Below are 27296 nucleotides of genomic sequence, written 5' to 3'. Positions count from 1 at the left end.
ATATGCTACCGATTATTTTTTTCCACTTGGCCTCGCTAATTAGACCACGGCTAATTAGCCGCGCTCAAGTATACTTGATAAATTTTCACACTCTAGCTATACAGATGATAAAATACACATACATAATAAAGGATATGGAAAAATTGATAACGCGAGAGAAAAATCATTTGAACCAGGAAAGATATGCGAATTGTAAATCTATAAAAATTTCTATGAGAAACTACTACGACAAATTGCTATTTTTATGAAAAACATTTCCACGATATTCTGTCCGAGATCAGTTACGTTAATTATCCTGTAATTTGGATAATTCTAAAACTTCATCTGCCGTTACTTTTATCCTACTTTGTTAACTCGACGACAAGGATATGATATAACTTGAAGTTTCAAACAAAATCGAAGTTACTTCCACTAAAATCAAACACAAACTGGCACTTGTTACTCGAACTAATTAAACATAAATTGGTATTTCTTACTTGAGCTAATTAAACGTGAATTGGTACTTGTTAACACGAAACTTTAACTACACAACTACAAATATTTATTAAAACGAAAGACTGTGGTGTAGAAGGAAGATGCTACACATTAACAATATCAAGCGTGTTTAATTAAAATTATATCGAAGCTCATCTGTTGTTTTCACAAAGAACGATAGTCCAAACAATTCCTGATTATACAAATATTTTTGCGACGCGTTGTCAAACTTTAATTAAACTTTTTAACGAGACGTTTTATACGCAAATAAATTTATGAACGAAACTATCAGCAAGATTAAACGCGATATCCCAAGCTTTGTTCTGCGATTCACCTTAATTGAATTAGTGCATGCGGGGTCGATATTATAATTAGCATCTTGTCACGTTTTATCTTGCCTTTAATGAAGAAATTTTTACCTTGCAGTTCGCCGACGAACGTTACACAGATCCATAATTCGACTTAAAGTTGCGTGCCAAGCAGGACCGAAATAGATCGCAATATGCTCTTGTTAAGCGCTTTCAACGAGTTCGTTAATAAGAATTTTAATCGAAGGTAACCCAGGAAAGAGATATGCGCGCTAATTAATTATTAATCAATCGAGTTTGCTATAACGATGACGTCTACCTGATCTATCTGTGCTAGAAAAATGACAATAGCGCTGATAACCTTGCATTACATACAGTTCGAATCGACGAAATAAGTAGATATAAGTGCAGATATTTATGAATTTATGGAAAACATTAAGGTGCAAAGATTTAAATATTTTATTTTTTAAATATTTTACTTAAATTTACATTTTTATTTATTTTATTTACATTTTCATTTTTTTAATTCTATTTTTATCAAAATTGTTTAACATTTTATTTGGCAGATGAAAGAAACCTTCGTTCATAAAGGTATAAATTTACACGAACATTTACAATCTGGATATGAAAGGCGAGCTTGCAATTTACTAATTCAAAGGTAAATTCCACCATCCGTAACGCTACGATAAATTGGAAAAACTGCTACTGCAACGCGGCTTCGAAATTGTTTCGCGAAATAAGTTATTATCATTTGCAAGGGAAATTTTTGGAAGCGAGTAACTCTCGTTGGAAAATTACAATTTTTGAAAGTTCAAACGGTTTCGAGCAACGAGATAGTGTTTGTTACTCTTCTGATCACTTTGCTTGCATCTGCCCTTTCGGCACTGTTAAGCAAAGCGTGCGTTCAACGAATTCAGCGTGGCCGTGTACGTTCGAGCAGGCTGCAGCTGCCGAGCAATCTCAGAAACTTCACTTTTCACCCTCTTCGCCTCCTCTCCATTAACATGCCATGAATCAAAATTACACGCGTGCCGCGCTGTAAAAGCGTCGCAGTGACGTGTGAAATACGACGAGACGCGGATTTGAAACATCTGCCGTTATTAGAAATCGCGGTAGGAAATCGTCGTTGCGAAACTCGTGTATGGAAATAACGAGAAAGACAGAAGGAGAGGAAAAGTTTTTAGTGGCGACGATATCGAATGCGACTCGTTAAACTTATACGAGTGATCGTATCTGGCGATTCAAAACGCGACACGGACGGCTTCATTTCCCGCAGTTAACTCGTTTTATCTATTTTTAGGTGGCTCGTAAAGTTTTATGGATCGAAGGTGCACATGAAACGTGTGCTAAGGTGAAGAGAGTAAGAGAGAATCGTGAAACACTCGTGAAATCGATCTCTGTCCTTGGTCACACAGAGCTGGTGCTCTTTAATCAATGACTGCAACGCTGCCACACACGAGACGACTCTACGAACAGATTGTAGATTGTAAAGGAAACCTCGGCTACAGATAAATCCACGACGATACTGTGTGCGTTACGCGAAAGCTTTTTAAAATTTCATTGGCATTGTACTCGGACACGCTGTTACGACGTTGAACAGATTTCAAATCCGGAAATGTATATACAAGTTACGAAACATTTATTTGAACACGTTATGGAAAATTTCTCTATTGAGACAATTTCTCTATTGATTTTCACGATTATGTTTGACAAATTTCAAACCAATCCAATTAATTGTATATATGTAGATTACAACATACTTACTGCAATCGTACGAATGAAATCGAGTAAACAAATTAGTATACAGCATGAACAGCTACCTTAAGCTTGTAACAAGTACCAAAGATGCCTTCCACTGAATATCTTGGTTTCTTAACGCAATGGATAATAGACAATCTAAAAATCATAATGACGAGAGTGAAGGTTTTGAGAGTTTGCTTCCAATCACGCGTTTCGACTGCTAAGAATATCATTTCATTATCCGAAAAAATATCACGAATACTTTACAACAATAAATACAGAACGCTCTGTTTCATGGGAAATAGCAGCGACTTATACCATACCGATTCTCCTAACCCTTTAAATACGTTTGTAACATCGGTAAAATATATCCTTGCATCTTTGCTATATGAACAACCACGTACAATCTCAGATTCGTTGCAAAATCTACAAATATAATCGCCGGATAATCGAATCGGTAATATCAAAATGTTTTACATAACACACATGATACATTCATAAAAGCTACGTATACGTACATTCGTATACACCTTAGTATCACAGATTGATATTACCAAGAACGACAAAAAATTCCTCAGCCTGAATCACAGGTTTTACTACTTACTTTCAGTAGTAAAAGTAAACGCGTAAAGGCGGCCGCGGTGATGAGAGGAAACCGCGCTAGCGGCAACAATTCCTTTTGCAAAAATAACGTTGGAACACGCATTCGTATACGGAGGATTTCATCTTTTATTTACGACAACGGCCTGGTTGTCTCTTATCAGACGAATATAAAGCACGAGGCGAGATACAAGGTGGAGCGGAAGGATAGGTTGCACAATCGTTCGTTTTTATCGCAGCAAGTTGGATCGAAGCCAATGTCGCAAACCGGATACATATTCCTCTGCGGATTAATCCCAAACTTTCGAGCCGATCCCCTGTCCGCTTTGTAGCCCAAACTATCGGACGTCCAAACAGATCTGCGATGCTTGCGACGCGTCGCGTCGTCCGTGAAAAATTGCCATCGTGACTTTCCAACTGGTATACTCCGCCTCTCGCCTTTGATCCGAACGCCTTACTTCGTCGCGACCCGCCTTCATATAGTTCCAGCCACGTCGAAAACCAGCTAATTTTCCGCCGGCCTCGTTAAAATTGTCGATTGCAACATTTGACACTACGAGCCGCCTCGAAGGGTTCGCCAAGGTTTTTAGTTAAGTTGAAAAGAGCGGAAAGCGCCTGAAGAAACAACACCTTAATGAGAACCGTGTAACGACGGGGGCAGGGGAAGACGACCTTCCTTTTTACGTGTGGAACATCGAAGATTGCCGATGAACAGAGAACAAATGAGGAGTTTGCTCTTTTTCATCGAGAACATAACTGGCTCGTTGGAAGGCATTATTCTTTCGAAGGAACGAAATAAATTGTATGAAATAAAATTTCTGTTAATTAGCCTTCGATATAATGTTTTCTCGTTACTTATAGTTCAGGATTTTTATTATTATGGAAGATTTAGAGGTGTAGAAATATAAAAAATATTTGAAAATATTTGGTATAATATGTAATAGAAGAAATAGATCTTTATGTAGGTTCGATTTCTTTAGTTTTAAGTTAATAGAAGCATGAAACTGCATAAAAATCTGCGGTCTACTTGCAATCGTCGCTAAATTTTTCATTTTTGTTATGGAAATATTCTTCTAGCGTTTCGACCGCTTGATTCTCAATTTTGAATGGTTTCCGTGTTAAAAAGTATTATCAAGGTTTAAACTAACTGGCTGCCTATTTAAAAGAGATTTTGAAAGCTGTCTTAAATTACAAATTTTTCAAATTAAATTTTTTAAAATTTCGCAACAGTGAGAATTACCATAGAACGATCCATCGATTAAATTTTAAATAGCAAATAATACATCCAATATATATCATTAGTTATCCTATATGGATATTGGCTATAGAAATTATGTTTCGACAACTAAAACATACATTCATCTTAATTGCCTATAATTTATGAAATTTATGGTATCTCGAAATGAAGCTATAAATGACAAAACCATCGATTTAATATAGAAATTTCATCACAGTTGCCTTGCATAATTTTAACGACGATTGTGTAAACGATATTAAATTAAATTTTTCCATTTGACGACATCCAAGACTGCATAACACGAAACTACTATAGAACAATTTATCGATTAAATTTTTAATAGCAGAAATCCAGCGATACTGTTCGACCTTTTGCGAATCGTGTTGCGAAGGTTACCATCTCAATTACCCATAATGTATAAAATTCATGGAATCTCGAAACAAAGTTGCAAATGACAAAACTTTCATCCTAATACAAATGCCAATTTCATCGCAGTTATCTTGCACAACGACGATCGTGTAAAACGATATAGAAAATTGCACAACAAGCAACATTGCTATGAAACAATTTATCGATTAACCAGATTGTTGTTTCTGACGAATATACTCGTCACGAATAAATGGCAATATTTTGTGTTATAACGAGCCCTGTCAGTAATAAAATTAAAAAGTAAAACAGTCGTTTCGTTACAACTTAATCCCATTTTAAAACAGTAACACATACTCTGCGTTTGACGAGTATATTCGTCATCGCTTACAAAATTTATTAATAAATTGTCGCTTAAATCGCGACGCATTTTAGCTACGCAATTTTCAAAGTTTTCAAACAAGTTAGCAACAGCTAACTGGTTAAATTCCCGACAGCAGAAACCCAGCAGTACCATACGATTTCTTATGAATCATGTTTCGAAGATTAAAACATTGGTACATCTCAATCACCTGACTACGACCTGCGGAATTTATGAATTCTAAATGACAAAACTTCCAAGCTAATATACCAATTTCATCGCTGTTACACTTGGACAACTATGACGACGATCGTATGTTCATGGCAGAACGACATCAAACTGAGTTACGAACTTTCTGGCGGCAGTTAATCGTTGAATAGCATTTCCATGAATAGAAATTACTGAGATTTTCATTCGTAAGATTTCAGGGAATATTCTAATTCAGCCACTAAGACGGACATTCGCCGCATAAAGTATCATTGTGCAATGCCACGTTGTTCCATTTCACATGTGCATAGTCCACTATCCTCGATTTTCGCGTTCGATCAGTATCCACTTTATTTCCAAGTGGGGCCGCGCTTTCTAAACTAACCTACTTTACCAAGAATTCCTCGTTATTGAGCCAAACGATCATCGAATTTAGCATGTTCCACTTTAGGTAACTTGTCCTTCGACCGCCAGAACAAAGTCTTCCGATTGCTTTCAGGGGAGGAATAGTTCTAGTTTTATCGTCAAATTAGAGGCAATCGCTATGGCTTTTATTAGAGGTTTTAAGGAAAAATCAATCGATGAGCCTTTTAACCCCCGATGACTTCGGTGAGCCGCGTTTTTCTAAATTTTCTACGACATTAAGGTAAGATGAATTTCGTGAAGAAACGCTAGAAAATTTCTACGTGCATATTATACGAAGCATTTCCAAAATTTCACTAGTACCGTAACGAGACACGACTATCGACATTACATTGGTAAAATTTGAAAGGTGTTTCAAAATGTATCTAGAAACCACAAGATATTTATAAGAAGCATACACTTCCTAAAGACCATCAAAGTACTTGGGCAAACAACTCCTCGCTTTAGTTGATAAACCACAATACACAGTGAGAAAATGTTTAGCATTAATTGTACGTTCAAGGCTATTACTCATGCTGTATACTAATTTTCCACCGTATATTTCCGATAAATGTCTTGTCAGTCTAATTACTATATATACGTAGATCTTCGGATTGATTTCAAATTTTACTATTACGATCACGACAGTCGTGTCTCATCAGGTAGTGGTAAAGAAATTTCAAAAAGTTTCGTATAATTCACAAAAATAAGATATTATGGTGTGGTGTATTTGAACAGATTGCGACTCCCAGCACAAAATATATCAAATTCGTGTAACAGTGAACATATTAATAGTATAATCTTTTCTAGTGAAAAACAATGAGAACCATACTCCTTTTAGGTTTTAGCACCGATCAAAGCCACTTTGGAATCTATTTGGCCAGGCTTTGGGGAAGTTCCGACAAGCCGCTTTGCTTTTCTCCCCTAACCGAATTCAAGAGAGATCACTGTGTTTCCCAAGTACTACGCACTGCACGACATCTAAACCGAGGTCCTTTCGACGAAAATTGATCGTATTGTAGATGGGAAAACGATTTAATGCCACTGTCTCTGAATCCCAATACTGGAAACTCGTAATTGAAAAGAATCACTGATACACAGAGTAATAGTCGAATTTCCAGGAACCTGCACGATAAGATACTAATAAAATAATTTGATATATTGATGGAAATAGATCGACGAATCGATGAATTATACAAAAATTTATGTTAATGCGCGAAAAACATAAGACGTAGAACTTTTGCATTTATTAACACTAGAACTACCAGAATAGTTCGAATGAAAATGACAATTTGGCGAATAAGAAAGCAATGCTTAAATTGTATTTTCCGGAAGAGAAAGAAAGATATAGATCTCGTATTGAAAAGTGCAAAAGTTTATTATCACGAGGATTAGTTAACTACGAATTTATAGCGCATTTGAAAAAGTGATTTAGTTTCGAGTTGGAGAGGGAAGAGCTGCTTATTGTAGCACTCGCTTTAATTTATTTAATTGTCCACGGTGATTTAATGGATTTAAAACGTTGCATTTTTAGACGTTTAAATAATTTTTCTTCAAAGTATATGAATTTAGTCTATTCGTATATTTTTTCGTTTTAACTCCTTTGGAACAAGCTTTAATCATAAGTAGCTCTGGTATTACTGCATTACGACAATTCCACGCATGCGGACAGAAATATTACGTTCTCGTGTAATTTTTCATATTTTTCATTTCCATACTATCATCCACGAAAGCCATAGAAGCGGAAGATTCCATTTCCTCTGGAGTCGGAAGAGAAATCTTCGTGGAAACTCGATCATCGTTTACCTGCGTGGTGGCAACGATGATATGTAGTAGACGCATTTCTACTCGATGCTCTCGGCCAGTTTTTACAAAGGCAACAGAGAACCAGAGATAAGGAAAGCAGCTTTCCAACGAGCTTCTGGCACATTGCCAAACAGTAGTGACGACGTTCTTTGTTTGACAGGCTGTTTCATATTCCGCTGACAGGTGGCTATTGAAAAATTTACAGCAATGGGCCGTGACACGGAAACAATAAAGAACGAGAGGTAGCCACTGAGATAACGAGATATCTTCCCGTACTTGTAAATAATTAAAAATCACAAAAGGACGATGATAATTAAAGTAAATTTTGAGAAATATTTAAAAGGGAGTACCCTACCCTACTGTGAGTACGTTAGGGAAGCATTCTACTGTAAATTAAAAATATCTATAAATATTTAAGGGAGAACTTTATTGTAAATTTTTAAAAATTGGTATCTACGAATATTTGAGGAGATGTTCTATTGTGAATTTTTGAACATTAATCCCTGTTAATACATAGGGCAGAATTCTACTACAAATTGAAAATTAATCTCTATAAATATTCAGAGAAGCATTCTGCTGTGAATTAAAACTTAACCTCTATAAATATTCGACAATGTTCTCTATAGTAAATCTTTAAAAATTAAGGTCTATAAATATTTGGGGAGATATTTTGTAAATTTTTGAAAGTTAATCTTTCTTAATATTTTGGGTGGTATCCTATTGTAAATTAAAAATTAATCTCTAGAGATATTTAAGGGAGCATTCTGCTGTATCTGAAAAAATCAAATTCTCTGTTTCTGTATTTTCTGGGAGAAAACAGATCTAAAAATATATGTGCAAATCTCTATGTCTAATGTCTCAAAATTTAATAAACAAAATGCTTACCGATATAAAGAACTATAAATTACTTTTTTTTTTAATTGGATTCTATAATATCTCAAAAATTGTATCCAAATTTTGGATATACTTTCCACTATTTTGGATATAATTTTTTAATTACCTACTTGTCTCTCTCCCAAGTTCTGAATTCAGAATCTTTTTGATTTTCTTATATCAAATGTCTGGAATCGCAGAGAAGATTCTTTTTCTCACCACGGCCAATTTTTATTATCTTTTGTCTTTGAACAAATTTGCGAATGTTATTGAAACATAAATAAATACACATATCTCGCATGTATTTTATAAATAACACAACTCAAGTAACAAATTTTTCAAAAAAAACCAGTACTTGTAAATATTTGGAAGCTTATAAAAAGCTTATGAACCTTAACAAAAGGACAGATTCTACGAAACAAGGATCAAATATTATTTTTCTAATTTTCCATTTCTACTCCTCGAACCCTTTCGACGATTTTCATGTTCTAACAAAAAACTGAATTGCTTCCAACTGTAACACTTTTCCGATACACGCGCAAAATGTCGACAGAAAAATTCGCAGACAGAAAAAATATTTAAATTTCCCATTGAAATTCTACTAATCAACGAAATATATTCACCACCACTTGACCACTTGACCCTGGGAAGAATTAAAAAATAGCCTTCGATCTCGAGTTCATTGTCTTGTGATTTACTTGCCACGCAGAACGATAAATTTCACTAAATTCTGCAATCCATCGTCACAATAAACCCGCTGCAAGCGTAATTCGCACGGTATTATTCGCTGCGCTACAGAAATCGTGGCGCCAAAGGAGCTTTACGGCAGGCTCGTGCCAGACTTCAATTAATCGCAACAACGAAATCTTTAACCGACCCCGACCTCGTCGTTCTGCATTATTCCTCTCGCGGAAACGTTCAACCCTCGCCTTCGGTTTGATCGTGAAATCGCTGACTTTCGCGTTCTCCGACGACGACTCGAATAAAATTGCCGAGGCCTCGCCCGTTCCCTCGAATTTTCAGCCATCTAGCGACTATCGATCGGCACACCGACACTGCGATTATCCAGATACGGTCGTCAAGAAGCGGAGAAATTGTTCAGAATTCCGAACGAGCGAAATTAAAATGCTCTCGAGCGCGGTCGCGGTCGAAACGATCCTCCAGAGGGATCGAAAGATCTCCACGGGGGGAAAGACAATAGCGCAGCCAACCGATAAATTGCTGGCAATCGTTGCAACGTCTCGGTCTTGAACCAGGATTACCGATACCACGAAGAAGGATTCTTTGCCTCGGTCTGCTTTTCCAATGGAATTTATCGCGAGATTTTAAGCGAAGACCGAAACGAGGTGATACGTACGCGGACAAACGTGTGGAAGAATAATTTCCAACGACGATAAATTCTCATTAATTACCGAGAAAAGATAAAACAGGTTCACGTTCGTCGATGCAATGTTTATTCGTGTAAATCGCAAAATAATTCGTGTTAATTAACGTATTTAGTTACACTATGTTTTTTGAAAATTATATATATATATTTTTTAGGAAAGAGCAACAATTGATAGATTCCTTTGGACTTGCTATAAGAATTATCTACTACTGGGAACATATTTGTATTCGCGTGTTCTAAATATATTTTAGAAAAGACGAGATGATAGATACTTCGATCCTTTTCGACTTACGTTAAGAGCAAATTACCATTGACGATACATAAAACAGATTTGTACTCGAACTGAACATTTGTTCACACTGGCCGCGAGATATCCGCGTTTGAAAATATATTTTCAAAATATTTTAAAAGAGACTATATTTAGTAAAAAAAAAAATGAGGTTCAGATTTGTTTAGCTTTCCCTTTATCGAATCTTGATCACCTAGAAAACAATTAGATCTGTATAATTAGAATATACGAAGTTACCTATAACATCAGGATTTTATGGAGAGGCAGAAATTTGTTGTCCCATAGGAAATATCATTCACGAAGATAACATCCCTTAAATGGTGTCTCTCACCTCCACGCGCGCTATTTTACATATTGGCCGATAACGTTTACCTTTGTCTACGGGTAACGATCGGTGTCCTAGCCCGAATCCACGGTTGTCGCGAATTTCTGATTCTAATCCGACAGAACGTGCCTCGAATTTATTTCATCCATTTGTTAAACATTCGTGGTTCCAGCGCTGATACTTTTCACCGATAGTTTCGTACATTATTTTCAACGAAATACCGGCGAATGCTATCAAACGAAGCAATGGTCGTTTTATTTTGAAAGGTGATGTAGATGTCAGAAAAATCATTAACAGCATGACCAAAGATCTAAGCAGGATCCATTAATTCCTTTGTCCAATTCTTTTGTTACTTTATTTTTAAAAAACACGAAGCCAAGCACAGATTGGCGCAGGCGACGCTGTCACGAAACGACACCGATCGCAAATTTCTTTCTATCGGGACGTTATCGTCGCTCTCGTAAACAAGTCCAGATCTACGATTCGTCGAATTTTTCGCACCACAAACCCGGCCGAGAATATTTGCCAACCTAAACTGACGACGAAACAAGGACGTTCGATTTCAAGGACTCCATTAGCCCGTCTGGCGTGCGATTTCTATCGATATCGAGAGCAATAAAGTGGGTACGTTTGGCGGATTATCGCGAAGGCGCGGCCAAACTGGAAACGCAGATGGAAAGGACACCCACTAACGAATTTCACGGTTAAGACGCATTTGGCTCGGCAGCAAGTTCAAGTATTGTACAGATCACACTTACATAACGCAACGAAATTTCTTTCATCGAACAAGCCAATATATTTCACAATTTAACGCGCCTTCGCCGCAAATTTGATTAACAACTTAACCAACAATCGAAGATAAGAAATTTCTCAGTGTTAGAATTGGAAGGATGAGCAACTGGAGGATTGAAATTTCCCACTTTCCACGCACTGGAAAATTGTAAGGGCAGAGATATTATGAAGCTAAGTTTGATAAACAATTTAACCAGCAATCGAAGATAAGAAATTTCTCAGTGTTAGAATTAAAAGGGTGAGCAACTGGAGAATTGAAATTTCCCATTTTCCACGCATTGGGAAATTGTAAGGGCAGAGATATTATGAAGCTAAGTTTGATTAACAATTTAACCAGCAATCGAAGATAAGAAATTTCTCAATGTTAGAATTAAAAGGGTGAGCAACTGGGGGATTGAAATTTCCCACTTTCCACGCATTGGGAAATTGTAAGGGCAGAGATATTATGAAGCTAAGTTTGATTAACAACTTAACCAACAATCGAAGATAAGAAATTTCTCAGTGTTAGAATTGGAAGGATGAGCAACTGGAGGATTGAAATTTCCCACTTTCCACGCACTGGAAAATTGTAAGGGCAGAGATATTATGAAGCTAAGTTTGATAAACAATTTAACCAGCAATCGAAGATAAGAAATTTCTCAGTGTTAGAATTAAAAGGGTGAGCAACTGGAGGATTGAAATTTCCCATTTTCCACGCATTGGGAAATTGTAAGGGCAGAGATATTATGAAGCTAAGTTTGATTAACAATTTAACCAGCAATCGAAGATAAGAAATTTCTCAATGTTAGAATTAAAAGGGTGAGCAACTGGGGGATTGAAATTTCCCACTTTCCACGCATTGGGAAATTGTAAGGGCAGAGATATTATGAAGCTAAGTTTGATAAACAATTTAACCAACAATCGAAGATAAGAAATTTCTCAGTGTTAGAATTGGAAGGATGAGCAACTGGAGGATTGAAATTTCCCACTTTCCACGCACTGGGAAATTGTAAGGGCAGAGATATTATGAAGCTAAGTTTGATTAAAGATCGTTAAAGAAGGAAAAGAAACTTCCTAATATAGAAACGAGCAAGCCAAAAGTCGAAATTCGTCGTTTTAAAATCATCAGCGTTAGAACTAGACGATTAGAAAATCCCGAAGGTGGAAAAATCGTGAAACTGAAAAACAGCTGCAAAGAAAGGAAGCTCTTTAACGTGAGAATAAGCAACTGGAAGATTGAAATTCACGCGCTTTTAACACACACTGCGCGATTAGAATATTCTACAACCAGAGAAATTGATTAACAATCGTAAGAAAAAGATTCGTGAATTTTTAACTGGCCCTAAATGATTAAAAGATTATAAAAGCAGGTCACTGAGGAATGAAATTTGATTAAGAATAAATTAAACAAAATTTTATGAGCAGAAAGCAACTTTTCAACATGCAGATGAACAACTAAAAAATGAGGATTTATACCCTTTCAACGCACTGAACGATTAGAAAGTTCTAAAAGTAGGCTATCGTGAAACCAAATTTAATTAACAATCACAAACAGAGAAAGCTCGGAGATCGGCAGCTTAATACAGTCGCTGCTAAAGAACCGTGAAGAGAGAGACGTTTTTAGAATTAACGAGATTTCTGCAATTATCGGGGATGAGGGTATACGGTCTGACGATTGAAACGGATCCAGGGAACAGGGGAAAAAAGAAGAGAATACCGTGAGTCAACGCGCAACTTGAACGAAATCAACGAGAGGCATCGTAAAAATGTTTTGCTTCCGACGAATGTATATTGGTGAAAGTTCAGGAACAATCGTAAATAAAACATCAGCGAACTTGTAACCGGAGATAAATAGGAAACAAGAGGCATTTAGTCAAAAGAACAATTGGCATCATAATAAAGGAATAAATGTGTTTGAAATTGAACGTGGTATAGTTTAGGAAAATTCTTTCAACTTGACATACATATAATTTATCGTCTATAATAATCTTTCGCTAAAACGCATTTAATCGTCATTGCAAATTGTTACGACTATCTCGGTAATAAAATACAGCACATAAATAAAACACATCGACCAGAAGAGAAAGAACGAGAGGATAAAACGAGGGAACCGTAACAAGATGAATTTCGAAAAATAGCGCTAACGATGTTGAAAGAACTAATTACGAGAACAAGGTACAATTAGACGAATCAACGAACATAACGAGAGAGGGGGGAGGGGGGGGGGAATGTCTTAAGAGAGAGGTCCAGATTTAAATGATCCAGATTTATTTTACGGAATGGCAAACCAAAAGTTCCAATTTTTAATAGAGAAAGATAATTGATAATGTCGCTGTTGAATACAGTTAAATGCGGTATAATGATTCGTTAGCTTTGCAAATTAATCGATTGGGTATATATCCAAATAAACGAAAACGTACGGGTCTGTTCAAACAGGGAAACAAAACGTCGACGACTTGTGTTTATTGTTAGACTATCTTCGATGGCGTTCCAACGTTGCATTGTTTTCATTCGAATTATCAGGCAAACGACATAACGCTGAAATAGCTATTAAAATTACAATATGTGGGCGATCCTTGCGAGAAACATCGTGCACTAGCTTGCCTTCGTTGTACGTAAATGTGCGATATTGCTTTCTCGGCGAGAATCGACGCGACGAGCAGGTTGACAAGAAAAGCTTCGAGGAAATCCGAGGCGTAATAACACGTGAAAACTTGCGCAAGATGGAACCTACAACGTTCTCATCAATGAACATCGGATTGACAGGGAATTACTATATTTCCAAGGACGTTCGCGTAAAAACATTTCGACAGAGATAAACAAGCGCGCTGCTGCGACGCGTACGAACGATTTCCCTCGCTACTGGAAAAACGGACACTTTGAGTGAGAAAAAAGCACAAAACGCGAGGCGATTTAGAAGAGATGGCGATTTGTAAAGTTCCAAGAACCGAAAAGATGCTGCCGAGGCCAATTAATTTTCTTTGCGAGCTGCATCACGCTGTTTTCTGTCGTTCACGCGCTCCATTCAATTTAATATCGGCAAGAACAAAACGCAAACATAAACATGGACAGAGAACAGAAGGTACGTTGTTCGTTAAAGTGAATCAATCGGAATCTTCAAACACAGAGCTGTTTAATACCTAATTCGGAAACATCAATGAAAGCTATACGTCTGCGTCACTGGACGCTTGCTGCTGCTCGAATTATCCGAATTTCGAAGCGAAATATTTCACCCCTGCTAATTTAAACCGGTCATTCGAGATAGCTGTGCATGCGCTTGTAAGTCCGTTTATTATCCACGAGGGTCTCTAAATTGCGTTACCAAAAACGAGTGAAAAGAGGCAATTAATTTTATGGGAAAAAAGAAAAAAATAAAACGAGTACGAAGAAGGATCTTCCCCCAAGCGTCATCTTTGCGGTTATAAATTATTTTGTTTGCGTAGATAGAAAATCCCCGAGCACTTTAACGACTATTTTTATAAAGAAACACGGTATTCCCTTCGTCAACCTCGTATTCCCGCAATTTCCACCCCTTAGACGCTTCGAATGAAATCACCCTCTCGATCCAAGCTCGATCTAAGGGGTTGCAGCGTTTGTACGTTGTTCTCGCGATGACATTCTCGGGAGAGAATCATTTTTTCTTATCACGCACGTTTACGATACAGACCATCAGTGTTGTCCGCGTGACAGACAGCAGGTGTTGTGCATTTTCTGCAGTTTCGAGTTGCGGCTAAGCGTGTTCCCTGCGTCCCACGTAGTTCCCGGTCGTCGACGATCGGGCGAGGGAAACGAAAACGGCCGCGCGGAAACGCGTTATCACGATCGAGACGGCGGTTACGTTCTCGCGTTCTGTTTCTTTTGTGAAAGAAAAAAAGGCAGGTCGCGTGTCACGAATGAAAATTGTAGCACGCTTGTACGATGCGCGCGTCGCGATGCTCGGCCACCGACTGTCAGCAGCGTCGCGACGGAACATCGGCGCGACGCCCGAACAAGTCCGAGGACGTCCGAGGACGTCGAAACGACACGACGCCTGGTGTGTCGACGACGACGACGACGACGAGGATGACGACGATCAAGACGATAAGGAACGTGTAAACTCGACGAGCCATCTAAAACTTTCGTCTACTTTAGAGAATCCTCTTTGCTTTGAAAACGCTCAAACCGATCAGGCTTACTGCTCCCCCGTTAGTTAAAATGTTCTGGCTTTTTTTTCCATTTTTCAGAATACTGTGACTCGATGAAAGTATTCGAATATTTAGTATAGAAACTCCGTATGTCGTGTTTGCTCTAAAGATGCTTTAAGGACGATCAAGAGCCTGTTCCTCTTAGATAAAATGTAAAATCTTACGTAAGTATCCTTTTTTAAGTTTTCAAGGCGTAGTGGCTCACGGAAGTATTTGAATATCTAACACACAAAGCTTTATATTGTATGTGTTACGTAAAATATATTGAAATTTCATTAGCGTTTCAATGAGACACGACTGTTGTTTAATTAATTGTTACGTTAGTAATAAATCAGCTGTTTGCATAATCACGTGTAATAATCGTATATGCTTTATCTGATTCGTTATATTAGGTTGTCCGAAAAGTGTCTTTCTTTTACAGACCCGTCTTTTACAACGATGCATCTTTATACAAACATGAAACCTAATCTGTCGAACGTTGTGATCTTTATCTTGATAGAACAAAATGGATCATACATAATTCAATAAAATAATATGAAACGAAAAATGTTGTGTATCCATTATTTCCTTATAAAACGAAAGAAACTTTTCGGACGACCTAATAGAATAATTACAAAATATTTGAAATTCGAAGAAAAACAGAGATGATAAAAATAAAATGATAAAACTTCGGTTTTCTTCGATGTTGCAAAATAACAGATAGGGCATTTCAATCCCATTTTAATTTTACTGTTGTTTTGGATACTGATGAATCTTACTCTACTGCGACAAGTGTATAATCTACACTATTCTAATTGATGGTAGTTTTTACAGGATCGAAAATAGAATTTATGAAAATTTTATAGAAAAGCAAAAGATCATAAGGCCTGCGAGAAACTGATAGCTGAGGAAGGATATCATGATACAGAGACAAATCGAATATGATTGTAAAGGATTAACGGTGACAGCGTGCCACGCAGATCAAGATACTGTGCGGAATATCTGGTATATGCTAATGAACTTCGACCAGCGACGAATAAGCTGTTTAATGCTACACCATGACCTCACGGATTAATAGCATTAATTTAGATAGTAATCGAAGTAGTCGTTTCTGTTATCTATTTATTATCTCGTGTGGACAGAATTATTCATTGTACCGATGACCAAACAACTCTATATGGAAATTAGAAAGCTTGTTTTACAGACTATGTGGATTTTTAACGGCTATAATGAATCGATGGCACAACAGTAAGTCAAATTGCAAGTTAAAGCTCTGAGAATAACGTTCCCGTTTAAACAAACTGCAATGTTATGAAAGACGTTTGATACTAAGTCGAAACTACATCTATCAATTTATACCAGCGAGACTTACGGTTATGTCAACAGTACTGAATAGAAATCGATGTACCGTGCCAATTAAATTTAGAAACGCATGACGATCAAAGCCCGCAGATCCGAGAGGATTTCTGTACACCCACCAGACTAGTATTAGTCAAACTGTTGACTCATCGGCGCATCAAATACATCACTCCTTGTTCTATCGCGAATGCAACACGAAATTTCCCGATAATATTCCCAATATCTGAAAGCAATATTCCAGAATTTTTCGAATTATTCGTTTACCTTATATTATACCTTACCTTCTATTATAATAATCACAAATGCTTTTGAACAATAGGATGATAAATCTTCGTAAAAATAAAATTCCTTTCCAGAGTATATCTTCCCTCTTTACTCAATCTGATGTTCCCTAGTTTATATCTTATGCCATCTTTCATTAATCTCCCTAGACACGGATTTCTTTGTCCATTACGCTGGCATCTTTCCCAAACCCTATCAAGAAAATTATACATACCTCTGTCCTGTTCGCGATAACGAAGCATCTATGAGCCGCGAGTCAATCGCTGCAGTTGCAAATGATTTCGGGAACGAAGCGAAATGCCTAGACATTGAATCAGCCGCAATGCGACAAGTCGTTGAATCATAAGAAAGTCTAAACTGGTCTACATTTATGGAGAACGTAAAAGGTATTGACCTAACGCGAATAACGATCAATTTAAGAACGTGACTGATTTAAGAATTTTCCGATTTATATTAATTAAAGTAGAACATGACGATATCAAGGGGTATAATAAGCCTTGCAATTCCGCTTATCATAAAATCTATAAATCTACAGATATATTTCTTTAGCGACAGCTCATCTGTATTTTCACGTGATAAATATTTTCTTTCTTACGGCCCATCCTTCGTAGCGTCGCCCTCCTCGTCCTATCATCTTCCTCCAGTCCTGTCATTTTCTCAGCTATTGAATTACTGCTAAAAGATAATAGCCATTCTCCGGATCTGGAACAGAAAAACAAGTTAGTAAGCATTACTGCAGCACTGACACCCTCTCTTCCTTGAATAATAAAAAATTTTTATTAAAAATGTAATGTATGCTCCATGAGAATATTCTATTTTACACACGTGTTCGTTGTATTTATTAAATTTTCTATTTTATTGTATTATTTAGTAATTAATGTACCGTAGTAATTTTAGTATTATTCACCAATTAATGAATTATTTAGTAAATAATTATTTAGTAATTAATAAATACATATAGAACTCTCTGAAAACGTGGGAAATCATTCTCAAACGAATCTTAATCTAAGTATTCGTAATTTTGTTTTATTAAATTTTTAACCTATACTACTCGATAAAAAAAGTCATGATAGACGTGTGTATATATATATATATATATATATATATATGCAATTTATGCATGTGTTTGTATGTTTTATAATGTATTTCACACATACAAACATACAAATACATGCATAAATTGCATAGGATCTTGATTCAATAGCTTAAAATAGACTCCTATAGAATGAAGCACTAATTGCATTAAACATTTGCATCGAGCTAAATTAATCTATCACTCTGCTCTTTATACACATTCGATAACTGACCTTTCCATTCCAATTCTCCCTATTCGTTTTATAAATACACATTATTACGTTCACATTTGCAAAACTGCCGATCTTTCGTTTATTTTTCATTATACAGTAACGAGGGCTGTATATTCGTTTATGTTTATTTAATGAAAACTTACTTTATTTGTTATCCTAACCAGCGTGCAAGAATTCATGGATGGCGCCAATAATATTTGAAATTGAATCGCTATTTTTACTTCCTTACGTGACACATTTATGTGTCTAAGAAGAACACTGCATATATTTCACTTTCCATTAACACTGTATTAATTGAGTAACCATAAATACCGAAGAAAGTAAAAGGAATTAATGTCGTATTAAGAGAATACATTCGAAGAACGCGTTGTTAGAACGCCACCTACAGTATTGAAACACCGGAAGTACTACGTGAACATTTAATGTTTAATTTAATAGTTACAAGCATCTACTATACACAAAATAAAATTCAACGAGACAAAAACCAACATAGAAATAATTTCAATAATCGATACAAATTCCAATAAAACTATGCATTTTTTATACAAAGTTTAAGCTATGTTCCATTCTTAAAGCAAGAATTATGATTTTATAGATAAAATTTTGTTAATAAAAAGATAATTAGACTACGTATTTTTATGCAAATTCATATTTTTAAGAATATAAACTAAAAAAATGTACAACCTCTGTAGAAAATTGTTTATCTATCAAATATTATTGAAAGCTCTATACTTTGGATATTTTATATACTTTTTCACGTTATGTGAAATTTATGCATAAATATCTGCAGTTTAGTTAATAACAATTAAAAAAATCAGGTTACCTTGTAAAATACCAGAAAAAGAAACGGACTTACCGAGAATACCCTTTCTCATCTTAATGAAGACGAGCATTTTTTCATCTGGGACTGGGCGAGAAAACCAGAAGAACATAGAAAATTACAAATTTTCTTCCTCATTGTGATATATAACATCACAATGACTAAATGCAACAAAGTTCTTAAAAGAACGTAAAAACTAGATTGGGGTTAGGTTTCAACGATGAAGATTTGGCCTTAGCAGCGATCTTCACCACTCGTAAATCCGTTTCAACAAAATGCGTTTAAATTCTCTAATATGTAGGAAACTCTATTCATGCAACAACTATCGAGAAAATATATAATTTGGTAGCCCTCTATTGAGAATTAAGTCAACTAAAGTGAAAGCATATCCTATTTAGTATCATGATACGCCATCTATAGAGTTTAAAAGATAGACATAATATTTAATTCTTTCGAAATCAAATATCGTTCTCAAACTTTTTATGATATAGAGAATATACAGATCTATATTCTTTTTCAATAAAATGTTGATGTACTTGTTAGAAATCTATAAAAGATCTTTCATGGACAAAGTTCATGTTTTTAGAAAGATACCTATCATCAATTGAATGGTGAACTGACCAGCATCAGATTCTACGATGACTAAGCGAATTTTTCTTCAAAGCGTGAAAGCTAGAGTAAAATCAAAACTTTGGTGGTTTCTCGACGCAGAAACTTGAAAGAATCAGTTGAGAAATAAATCCATGGATGGAAAACGATCTATAAAGATGGTACGTTGCCCCTCTGTATAATGCACGATCTCCTTTAATCAGTGCATCATATGTTTTTAAAGTCCATTAATATGACATAGAAGAAAGCAGATTGTCAGTTATAATTCTCTCGAAAAGATAATTACAGCTAATTTTTCAGTACGTAAATAAATGCCTTTTCATGATTATTCATAAGAAAACAAGACGAAATATGTAATTTCTAAATAATTTATGATGTTATGAAATATCTAAGAAAATATTTTTTTTCATATTTACATGTTATATAATTCTACATAACATATAGTAAATATGTATCTATTTATCATAAAATGAAATTGATGAAAAATTATGATCAATTTTTGTATAGGATCCACTATCACCTGGTCCTTGTTTAGACATTAGTGACGATGAACTAGTGACAATATCAGTTAGGGATTTAAACAGGCAGCTGAAATTGCGTGGATTATCACGAGAAGAAATAGTTCGTATGAAACAACGTAGACGCACATTAAAAAACAGAGGATATGCAGCCAGTTGTCGTATCAAACGAATTGAACAAAAAGATGAGTTAGAGTCAGAAAAGACACAGGAATATCGTGATATGGAAGCTATGCAGGAGGACAATAATCATATGAGAGAAGAAATAGAATCTTGGCACTCTAAATATCAAGCACTAAAAAAATTTGCAATAGAAAAGAAAATTCACATTCCACCTGAACTAGAAACTATATAAAATATTTTAAACATACTAGAGTTTTCTATTGAGCATAAAAGCAATAACATTACTGGGTATTGAACGATTCTGTACCAAAATTACACAATGCAAAAAACTGAATTACTAGCACTTCTAAGTATGTATTAAGAATTAAGAGAAATGTGAGCTTCATATTAATCAAAAGCAATGATTGCAATGATACTTGGTTAACAATGATTATACTACTATGAATGATTGTAAATGACTAAAGTACAAAAATTATGTAAATGCTAACATTTGTAATCACTTAGGACTTAGATGGTCATGAACGATCTATATTTATGTCAAAAACTAAATATGTTATTATAGAGACTTCATTTACCTATTATACTTATTTCTTTGTATTTTTTCTGTTAGAAATTTGTAACTTCGTTTTGGAATATAAAACATTTTTTTTATTAAAAATATATATAAAATATATTTCTGTGAATGTCATGTAATTTTTTTCTCAGTATATAATAAAAATATTAATCTACTAACTACATATACATTAATTGAATTTCCCAAAAGTCTGTATCTTTGTTTACATGTTATATGTTCTGGAAATTTAAATTCTTCAGGAAAACACATTAATCTAGACACTTCTTTAGGTGTAAAATATCTTAACATTAATTTTTGTAAAACTTCTGATGCTTCTAATGATTGCTTGCCATACTTATTTGCTTCTAAAAATATCTGTTGGATTGTTTCTTCGGTATATGGAGAATATACAGAACCTGTTCCTTCTGCATAATGACTATAAGCTTTTGTAAAACAACAAGAACCATCGCTTTGAGATGTTCTTATATCAAACAACCAGGCTCTCTTTTGTAACAACTTTCTAGGAATTAAATACTGTGACTTTTCAACATTTTCTAAAATATTTTCTAATTTGTAGCACTTCTTATCTGTTTTAGCACCTTCTAATAATAAATTATGTTTACTTCTTGGTAAGGCCTTTAAAACAGCTTCTGGTAGATTAAAATTTAATATACAGTGGTCAAAGCAAAATTCAGAATCCTTCCTTTTAGCCAATAAATAATATCTATATCTGGTATTTGGAATACCAAATTGACAAGGACTTAGAATTAGTTCCTTATAATTGAATCCAGACATATTCATACATTTTAATACTGCATTTCTCATTTCAGACTTTTCAAATCCTTTTACATTTTCAAGCAATATATGCTTTAATGTTCTCAATTGTGGAATCAATGAAAGAACATGAAGTAACGAAGATGATCTATTATCCGATATATCTCTCTGAAGTCCAACTCTTGTGTAAGGTTGACATGGAGGACTCATTAATATAGTATCTATATTTAAGTCATTTATCAGTTTTGCAGAAAGTGATTGAATATTACAATTCATAAGTAATACATTTGGAAAATTATATCTGTATATACTGTTTGCAACAGTATTTATATCAACTGCTGCAACAACATCTCCGTTAATACCACTTTCTGAAAATAAAATTTTTTGTAGATATATTTTATTTAATATATTTTATTTAAGACATAATATCGTTTTTGTAATAAACAACTTGATAGAAAGTAGAGGTTAAATTTTGTTAAACAATATAACTAACAAATAGCAGTATAATAGCAGTATAATAGGTTACCTTGAAGAGCATAATGCATTCCACCAATACCACTATATAATTCCAAAACTCTCATTATTATGAATCATACAAGCTTATAATATTTACAGATGACTCAATATCAATATATATTTTTCTCTTTGTCAACACACTTTATTCTGAAATCATGTTGAAATTTTCTTACTTTATCATAACCTTCGTTCGTTTATATTCATATAATTTATACAAAACTTAATGAAATGTTAAAAAGATTCTACTTTTTTCCTTATATAACAAACACGTTCTTTTAGTATTTAACAAAATTATAAATAATAATAACAAACGACATTAACTAACCTAACGTACAGTTCCATTGACTGTTCAGTAATGGAGGGTAGTCTTCGTTTTGCGTCGTGTAAAATTGAACGTACGTGACTGACATTATTTCGATAATTTGTTTGTTGTGCAATTGGGAAGATGTACAATAATGTAAATGCATTTTATATAGAAATATAATAGTTGATAATTAGATGAAGAGAATTAAAATGTATAATGGAAAAATAACTCTAACCTGAACAATGTGTTAAATTTTATTGCTATTTCGACAATCTTTTTAACGTTTATGAAGATTTAATTTATATTTAAATAAGCCTTACACGATTATAATTTTAATTACATAAACAAATGTCAGTGATAATACTTTAATCAAACAAAAAAGTGACAAAAAGAAACAAAAGGAATATGAATTTAATGCAAGACACCACCCGAATGCAGTTGTATTACTAAAAAATGTTTCGAAGTCGGAGCTGGTTTGGAGGAGGGCTTTGGAAGCCCAAAAATCCTCATTCTTTAGAGCATCTTAAGTATGTATATGTATATTTAAATTTGTACTTTGTCTAAATTTTATTCATTGTTATATATAGGTACTTGTATCATGTACTATCAAAAAATCAAACTGTGTCAGAAAATAATAGGGGTTTGTTGGTAGAAACTCTTCGTTCTATAGCTGAAATTTTAATATGGGGTGACCAAAATGATAGCAGTGTATTTGAGTAAGCATTAGTAAAGTAAATGCTATTTAACTTTTTTCCTTTTCACGTATAATAAACAATAACTATCTATATTCTTTACTAGTTTCTTTTTGGAAAAGAATATGCTTTCATTTTTCCTACGTATAATGAAACAAAAATGTGGAAGCTATGTATGTGTTCAGTTATTACAGACCTTAAATATATTATTTGAAAATATACGTAATGAGACATCTTTATGTAAGTTTATTATCAAAACTATATATTATAATTTTAATTGATCTCTTTTCTAGCAAAGTTCCAATTCAAATATTTATTTCCAGATTATTTACTTAGTAATAATCATGTAAACAGTATAATAGTGCACAAATTTGACTTTAGCGACGAGGAAGTGATGGCATATTACATCAGCTTTTTAAAGACTTTAAGCTTGAAGTTAAATGCACATACCATTCACTTTTTTTATAATGAGGTAAACGAGGTACACGTGATAATCCTCTGTGTCTATTATTTCACTTTTGCTAATCTCATGCTCATTAATTTTAATAGTAGCTGCCTTTAATATATTTTTTTTTAATTTAATTATACATATAATTTAATCTATTCATGATGTGCTTTTTACTGTGGTCATTATTTCATCTTCATTGTCATCATCATTATTTAAATTCTGCACTTAGCACATAAAAGAGGATGTGTTTTAATTTGATTTTTTTATCAGCACACCAATGATTTTCCATTGTATACGGAGGCAATTAAATTTTTTAATCACTCCGAAGGAATGGTTCGTATAGCAGTGCGAACTTTAACTTTAAATGTATATCGAGTAGAAGATGCCTCCATGCTAGCATTTATAAGAGATCGCACTGCTGCACCCTATTTCAGCAATCTTGTATGGTTTATTGGTAATCACATTATAGAGCTTGACACTTGTGTTAGAAATGATGCTGAGTAAGTCATTTTCAAATATAATTTAAATTATCATATTCAGAGGATGTTTCATAATATATGTGTGTTTCAGTCATCAAAGTCAAAACAGATTATCAGATTTAGTAGCAGAACACTTAGATCATTTGCATTATTTAAATGACATTCTTTGTTTAAATATATCTGATTTAAATAAAGTTTTATCAGAACACTTGCTTCATAAATTATTAGTTCCACTATATGTTTACTCACTTATGAGACACAAAAATCTTCTGTGCCAAAATCAGGTATGTTTCCAATTAATAAGTCTATAATCACTTGATATAGTAGTAATTTGTATTTGTGATTAATAGGAAGAAAGAAAACACGTGAGCATTGTTGTAGCCTTATTTTTACTTTCTCAAGTATTTCTAATAGTTTCTCATGGTCCTCTTGTACATACACTAGCAGCAGTAATGCTGCTGTCAGATTTAAAAACAATACAAACAGGTGCAAGTAAAGTACTTGAAATGTATGGTGATATTTCATTGGATAAGCCAATTGCTTTTTCACCACCGAGAGAAAGTTTAGAGAAGTCTTTAGAAAATTTAAGTGAATCCTTGACAGTATCAGATGAACTTTGTGAAGAAGAAAGTAATTTGAAAGAAGAAAAGGATAATGTGAAAAATGGAAGTGAAGATGTTTCAGAAACAAATCATGCTAGTACATCATTCGATACTGCTTCAACAGGAGGTGTATCAGTACTTATAAGTCCACAACAACTAGACGTAAATATTCCAGCTGAAGATTTGGAAGAAATCAAACATTTAAATGTTACTGATGAAGAAAAGGAGCAAAGATTAGCATTAGAAACTCCTTTAACACCTCAAACTCAAAAAAATGTAACTGAATCATTATCAAATAAGCCATTCTTAGAAACTATTTTAAATTCCTTATTTTGCACAGAAAACGATTATGCCGCTCTATTCGCGTTGTGTTTACTTTATGCTTTAGCTAATAATCAGGTAAGAAAACTATTTTCGAATTATTGTATCTAATAAAATTCTAAAGTACTGTTCTAATAAAATTCATTTTCAAGGGCATAGATCGTAAAACTTTGGATCCAATTTTATGCAATTCACGAAATTCAACTACAGGTTTATATAATGAAATTTTAATAGATAGACTGATTCATATCATAACATTAAGTTGTCAAACAAGTGAGTCATTTTCCAGAATATCTTCTTTAATTTCCAAAATAATAATCTACGTTTTTACGAACAATATTTTTGTCAGATGCTAAGGTGAGACTTGTTACTTTGGAATTGACAATTAAATTGTTAATACAATTAGTAATGTCAGAAGGTCAAAGTATGTTAAAAGATTCACATTTGGCAGCAATTGAAGCAGCCAAAGAACAGAGCACATCGCTATTAAAGAATTTTTATAAGGTGTGTTATATTTGTCTCTTTCTATTTTAAATATTACAGATTGTAAAAAAATTAGTTAATTCTATTTTCAGAGCGAAGACATATTCTTAGATATGTTTGAAGATGAATATAGCGAAATCCAGAAACGACCTTTGAATGTTGAATGGTTAATGATGGACAGTAATATTCTATTACCGCCAACGGGAACTCCAATGACGGGTATCGAATTTACTAAAAGACTACCATGTGGAGATGTAAATATTTTTTGGAGATAAAGTCTTTTATTTGATAATACATATTGTTAATGTAATGCAAACTGTGAAACCTATTAATAAGAAACAAAAATAATGTTTGCACAGGTTGAAAGAGCACGACGCGCCATACGAGTATTCTTTTTAATAAGAGATCTATCACTGACCCTTAATATGGAAGTAGAAACACAGTTACCACTAACAAATCCGATCAACTGTATTCAAGTTGACAATGTTCTTGATTTAAGTAAAAGTCATTTTGTTTTAGCAAATTCTAAATTAAATATTTAGAAATTTATAAATACTAAATCCTGATTATTTTTTTATATAGATAATAGCGATTTAATCGCATGTACAGTTGTGTGGAAAGATGGTCAGAAAATCCGTCGTTTTCTAGTTATCGACATTGTGCAATTAATTCTTGTTGAACCTGATACTAGTAAACTAGGTTGGGGAGTGGCAAAATTGGTAGGGTTTCTGCAAGATATCGAAGTTGCAGGTGACAAAGATGATTCTAGATGTCTACACTTGACAATCTATAAACCTTTAAGCAGTAGTACTGGCAATCGTGTTCCATTGTTATCAACAAAATTCATTTTCGATGATCATATAAGATGTATGGCCGCGAAACAAAGGTAAACTTGTATGGTGTAATTAATATTTATTATCAGAACGTGATTCAGTAAATTTGCTTTTAATTAAAGGCTAACAAAAGGAAGAATAAAAGCACGACAGAAGAAAATGAATCAAATTGCAAGACTACTCGATATTCCTACAAGTATACCTCACGCCACGACACCACCAAATTATGCACTACGTGGTTTTCGACACGAACGTAAAATATATTGCAATACTAAATTAGTTTGATGAGACTTAAAAGAATTATAAGAACTAAATAACATTTTAATTTCAGGATTAGTAGGACGTGCTCAGAGACCAAAAGAACATCTGCCGCGTCCAATGTTCACCGTAAATAAAGTTCCTGGATTCGCAGCACAAATGCGTAGAGAAAATGCTGCTAGACCTACCCCCGGTCTTTCGTCGTCGACTCCGAAACGCGGTGATACTGTGTCAAATGAAAAAAGTCACGAAAATGGATTACGATCTCGGGATAATTCACCGAAAATGCCAAGACCACGAAGCGAAGAAATTCCTTTAGAAGATATGCGAATTCGAAAAGCATCCTTAACTTCTAATGGATTGAATATATCACATATATGTCAAGAAAAGAAAGACAGTCAAATTTCTACTTGTTCAGCTAATGGCGAGCCATCAACTGTGATCAGAAAACATTCGGAAGAGACATCGTTCACCTGTCCGCAAGAAGTGAAACCACGTAGAAAGGGTCAAGTGGAGACAATATGATTGCGAAAACAAATTTCTAAAAAAATATAGGTCACACGAAAATTTTTTCAGAAATTAGCAAAGAAAAGAGAAAAAATAAGAATGTAAATGCAATATTGAACGAAGATAAAAGATGTTTGATTGATATAATAAAGGATTTTACTATATGTAACATTTTTTTAAATCTCGTGGTTCGTAATAC

General features: G+C 34.3%; 4 protein-coding genes across 8 annotated transcripts in view; 2 read left to right on the top strand and 2 right to left on the bottom strand.

The window, feature by feature from the left end:
* Positions 1-17647, bottom strand: part of LOC117211033 — a 184857-nt gene extending 167210 nt beyond the window's left edge. For 2 of the 4 annotated variants that reach the window (XM_033454968.1, XM_033455224.1), the window contains exon 1: positions 17546-17647. In XM_033454968.1, coding sequence (XP_033310859.1) covers positions 17546-17584 — 39 coding nt within the window. In that variant the 5' untranslated portion in view covers positions 17585-17647. Of the gene's footprint in view, positions 1-14813; positions 15114-17545 lie in introns of those variants that run through there. The other 2 variants (XM_033455136.1, XM_033455048.1) reach the window with 1 other exon arrangement.
* A 1830-nt stretch (positions 17648-19477) lies between these two features.
* LOC117208170 (transcription factor MafG) lies at positions 19478-20714 on the top strand. Its single transcript, XM_033449109.1, has 2 exons — positions 19478-19847; positions 20194-20714. Exons 1-2 carry the CDS (start codon positions 19821-19823, stop codon positions 20557-20559), a joined length of 393 nt encoding a protein of 130 aa, XP_033305000.1. The 5' UTR covers positions 19478-19820; the 3' UTR covers positions 20560-20714.
* On the bottom strand, positions 20632-22513 carry LOC117208163 (tRNA (cytosine(38)-C(5))-methyltransferase). Its single transcript, XM_033449096.1, has 2 exons — positions 22181-22513; positions 20632-22022 (listed from the first exon to the last, which is right to left on the bottom strand). Exons 1-2 carry the CDS (start codon positions 22233-22235, stop codon positions 21013-21015), a joined length of 1065 nt encoding a protein of 354 aa, XP_033304987.1. The 5' UTR covers positions 22236-22513; the 3' UTR covers positions 20632-21012.
* A 3-nt stretch (positions 22514-22516) lies between these two features.
* On the top strand, positions 22517-27261 carry LOC117208139 (protein CLEC16A homolog). Of its 2 annotated transcripts, none has more exons than XM_033449053.1 (14): positions 22517-23001; positions 23062-23190; positions 23273-23406; positions 23490-23638; positions 23885-24114; positions 24185-24377; positions 24444-25094; positions 25169-25289; positions 25366-25520; positions 25592-25753; positions 25859-25997; positions 26082-26385; positions 26455-26585; positions 26664-27115. In XM_033449053.1, the coding sequence occupies exons 1-14, from the start codon at positions 22928-22930 to the stop codon at positions 27113-27115; spliced, it is 3024 nt and encodes a 1007-aa protein (XP_033304944.1). In that variant the 5' UTR covers positions 22517-22927. The 2 variants fall into 2 exon arrangements, with proteins under 2 accessions (XP_033304944.1, XP_033304937.1); XM_033449046.1 differs by having other exon boundaries at positions 22928-23001; positions 23490-23647; positions 26664-27261.
* The last annotated feature ends 35 nt before the right edge of the window (positions 27262-27296 follow it).

Source organism: Bombus bifarius, unplaced genomic scaffold (genome assembly GCF_011952205.1).
Source record: "Bombus bifarius isolate JDL3187 unplaced genomic scaffold, Bbif_JDL3187 scf7180000007966, whole genome shotgun sequence".
Classification (NCBI taxonomy): domain Eukaryota; kingdom Metazoa; phylum Arthropoda; class Insecta; order Hymenoptera; family Apidae; genus Bombus; species Bombus bifarius.
Note: the sequence above shows the minus strand (reverse complement) of the source record. Positions and strands in the feature narration are given on the sequence as shown.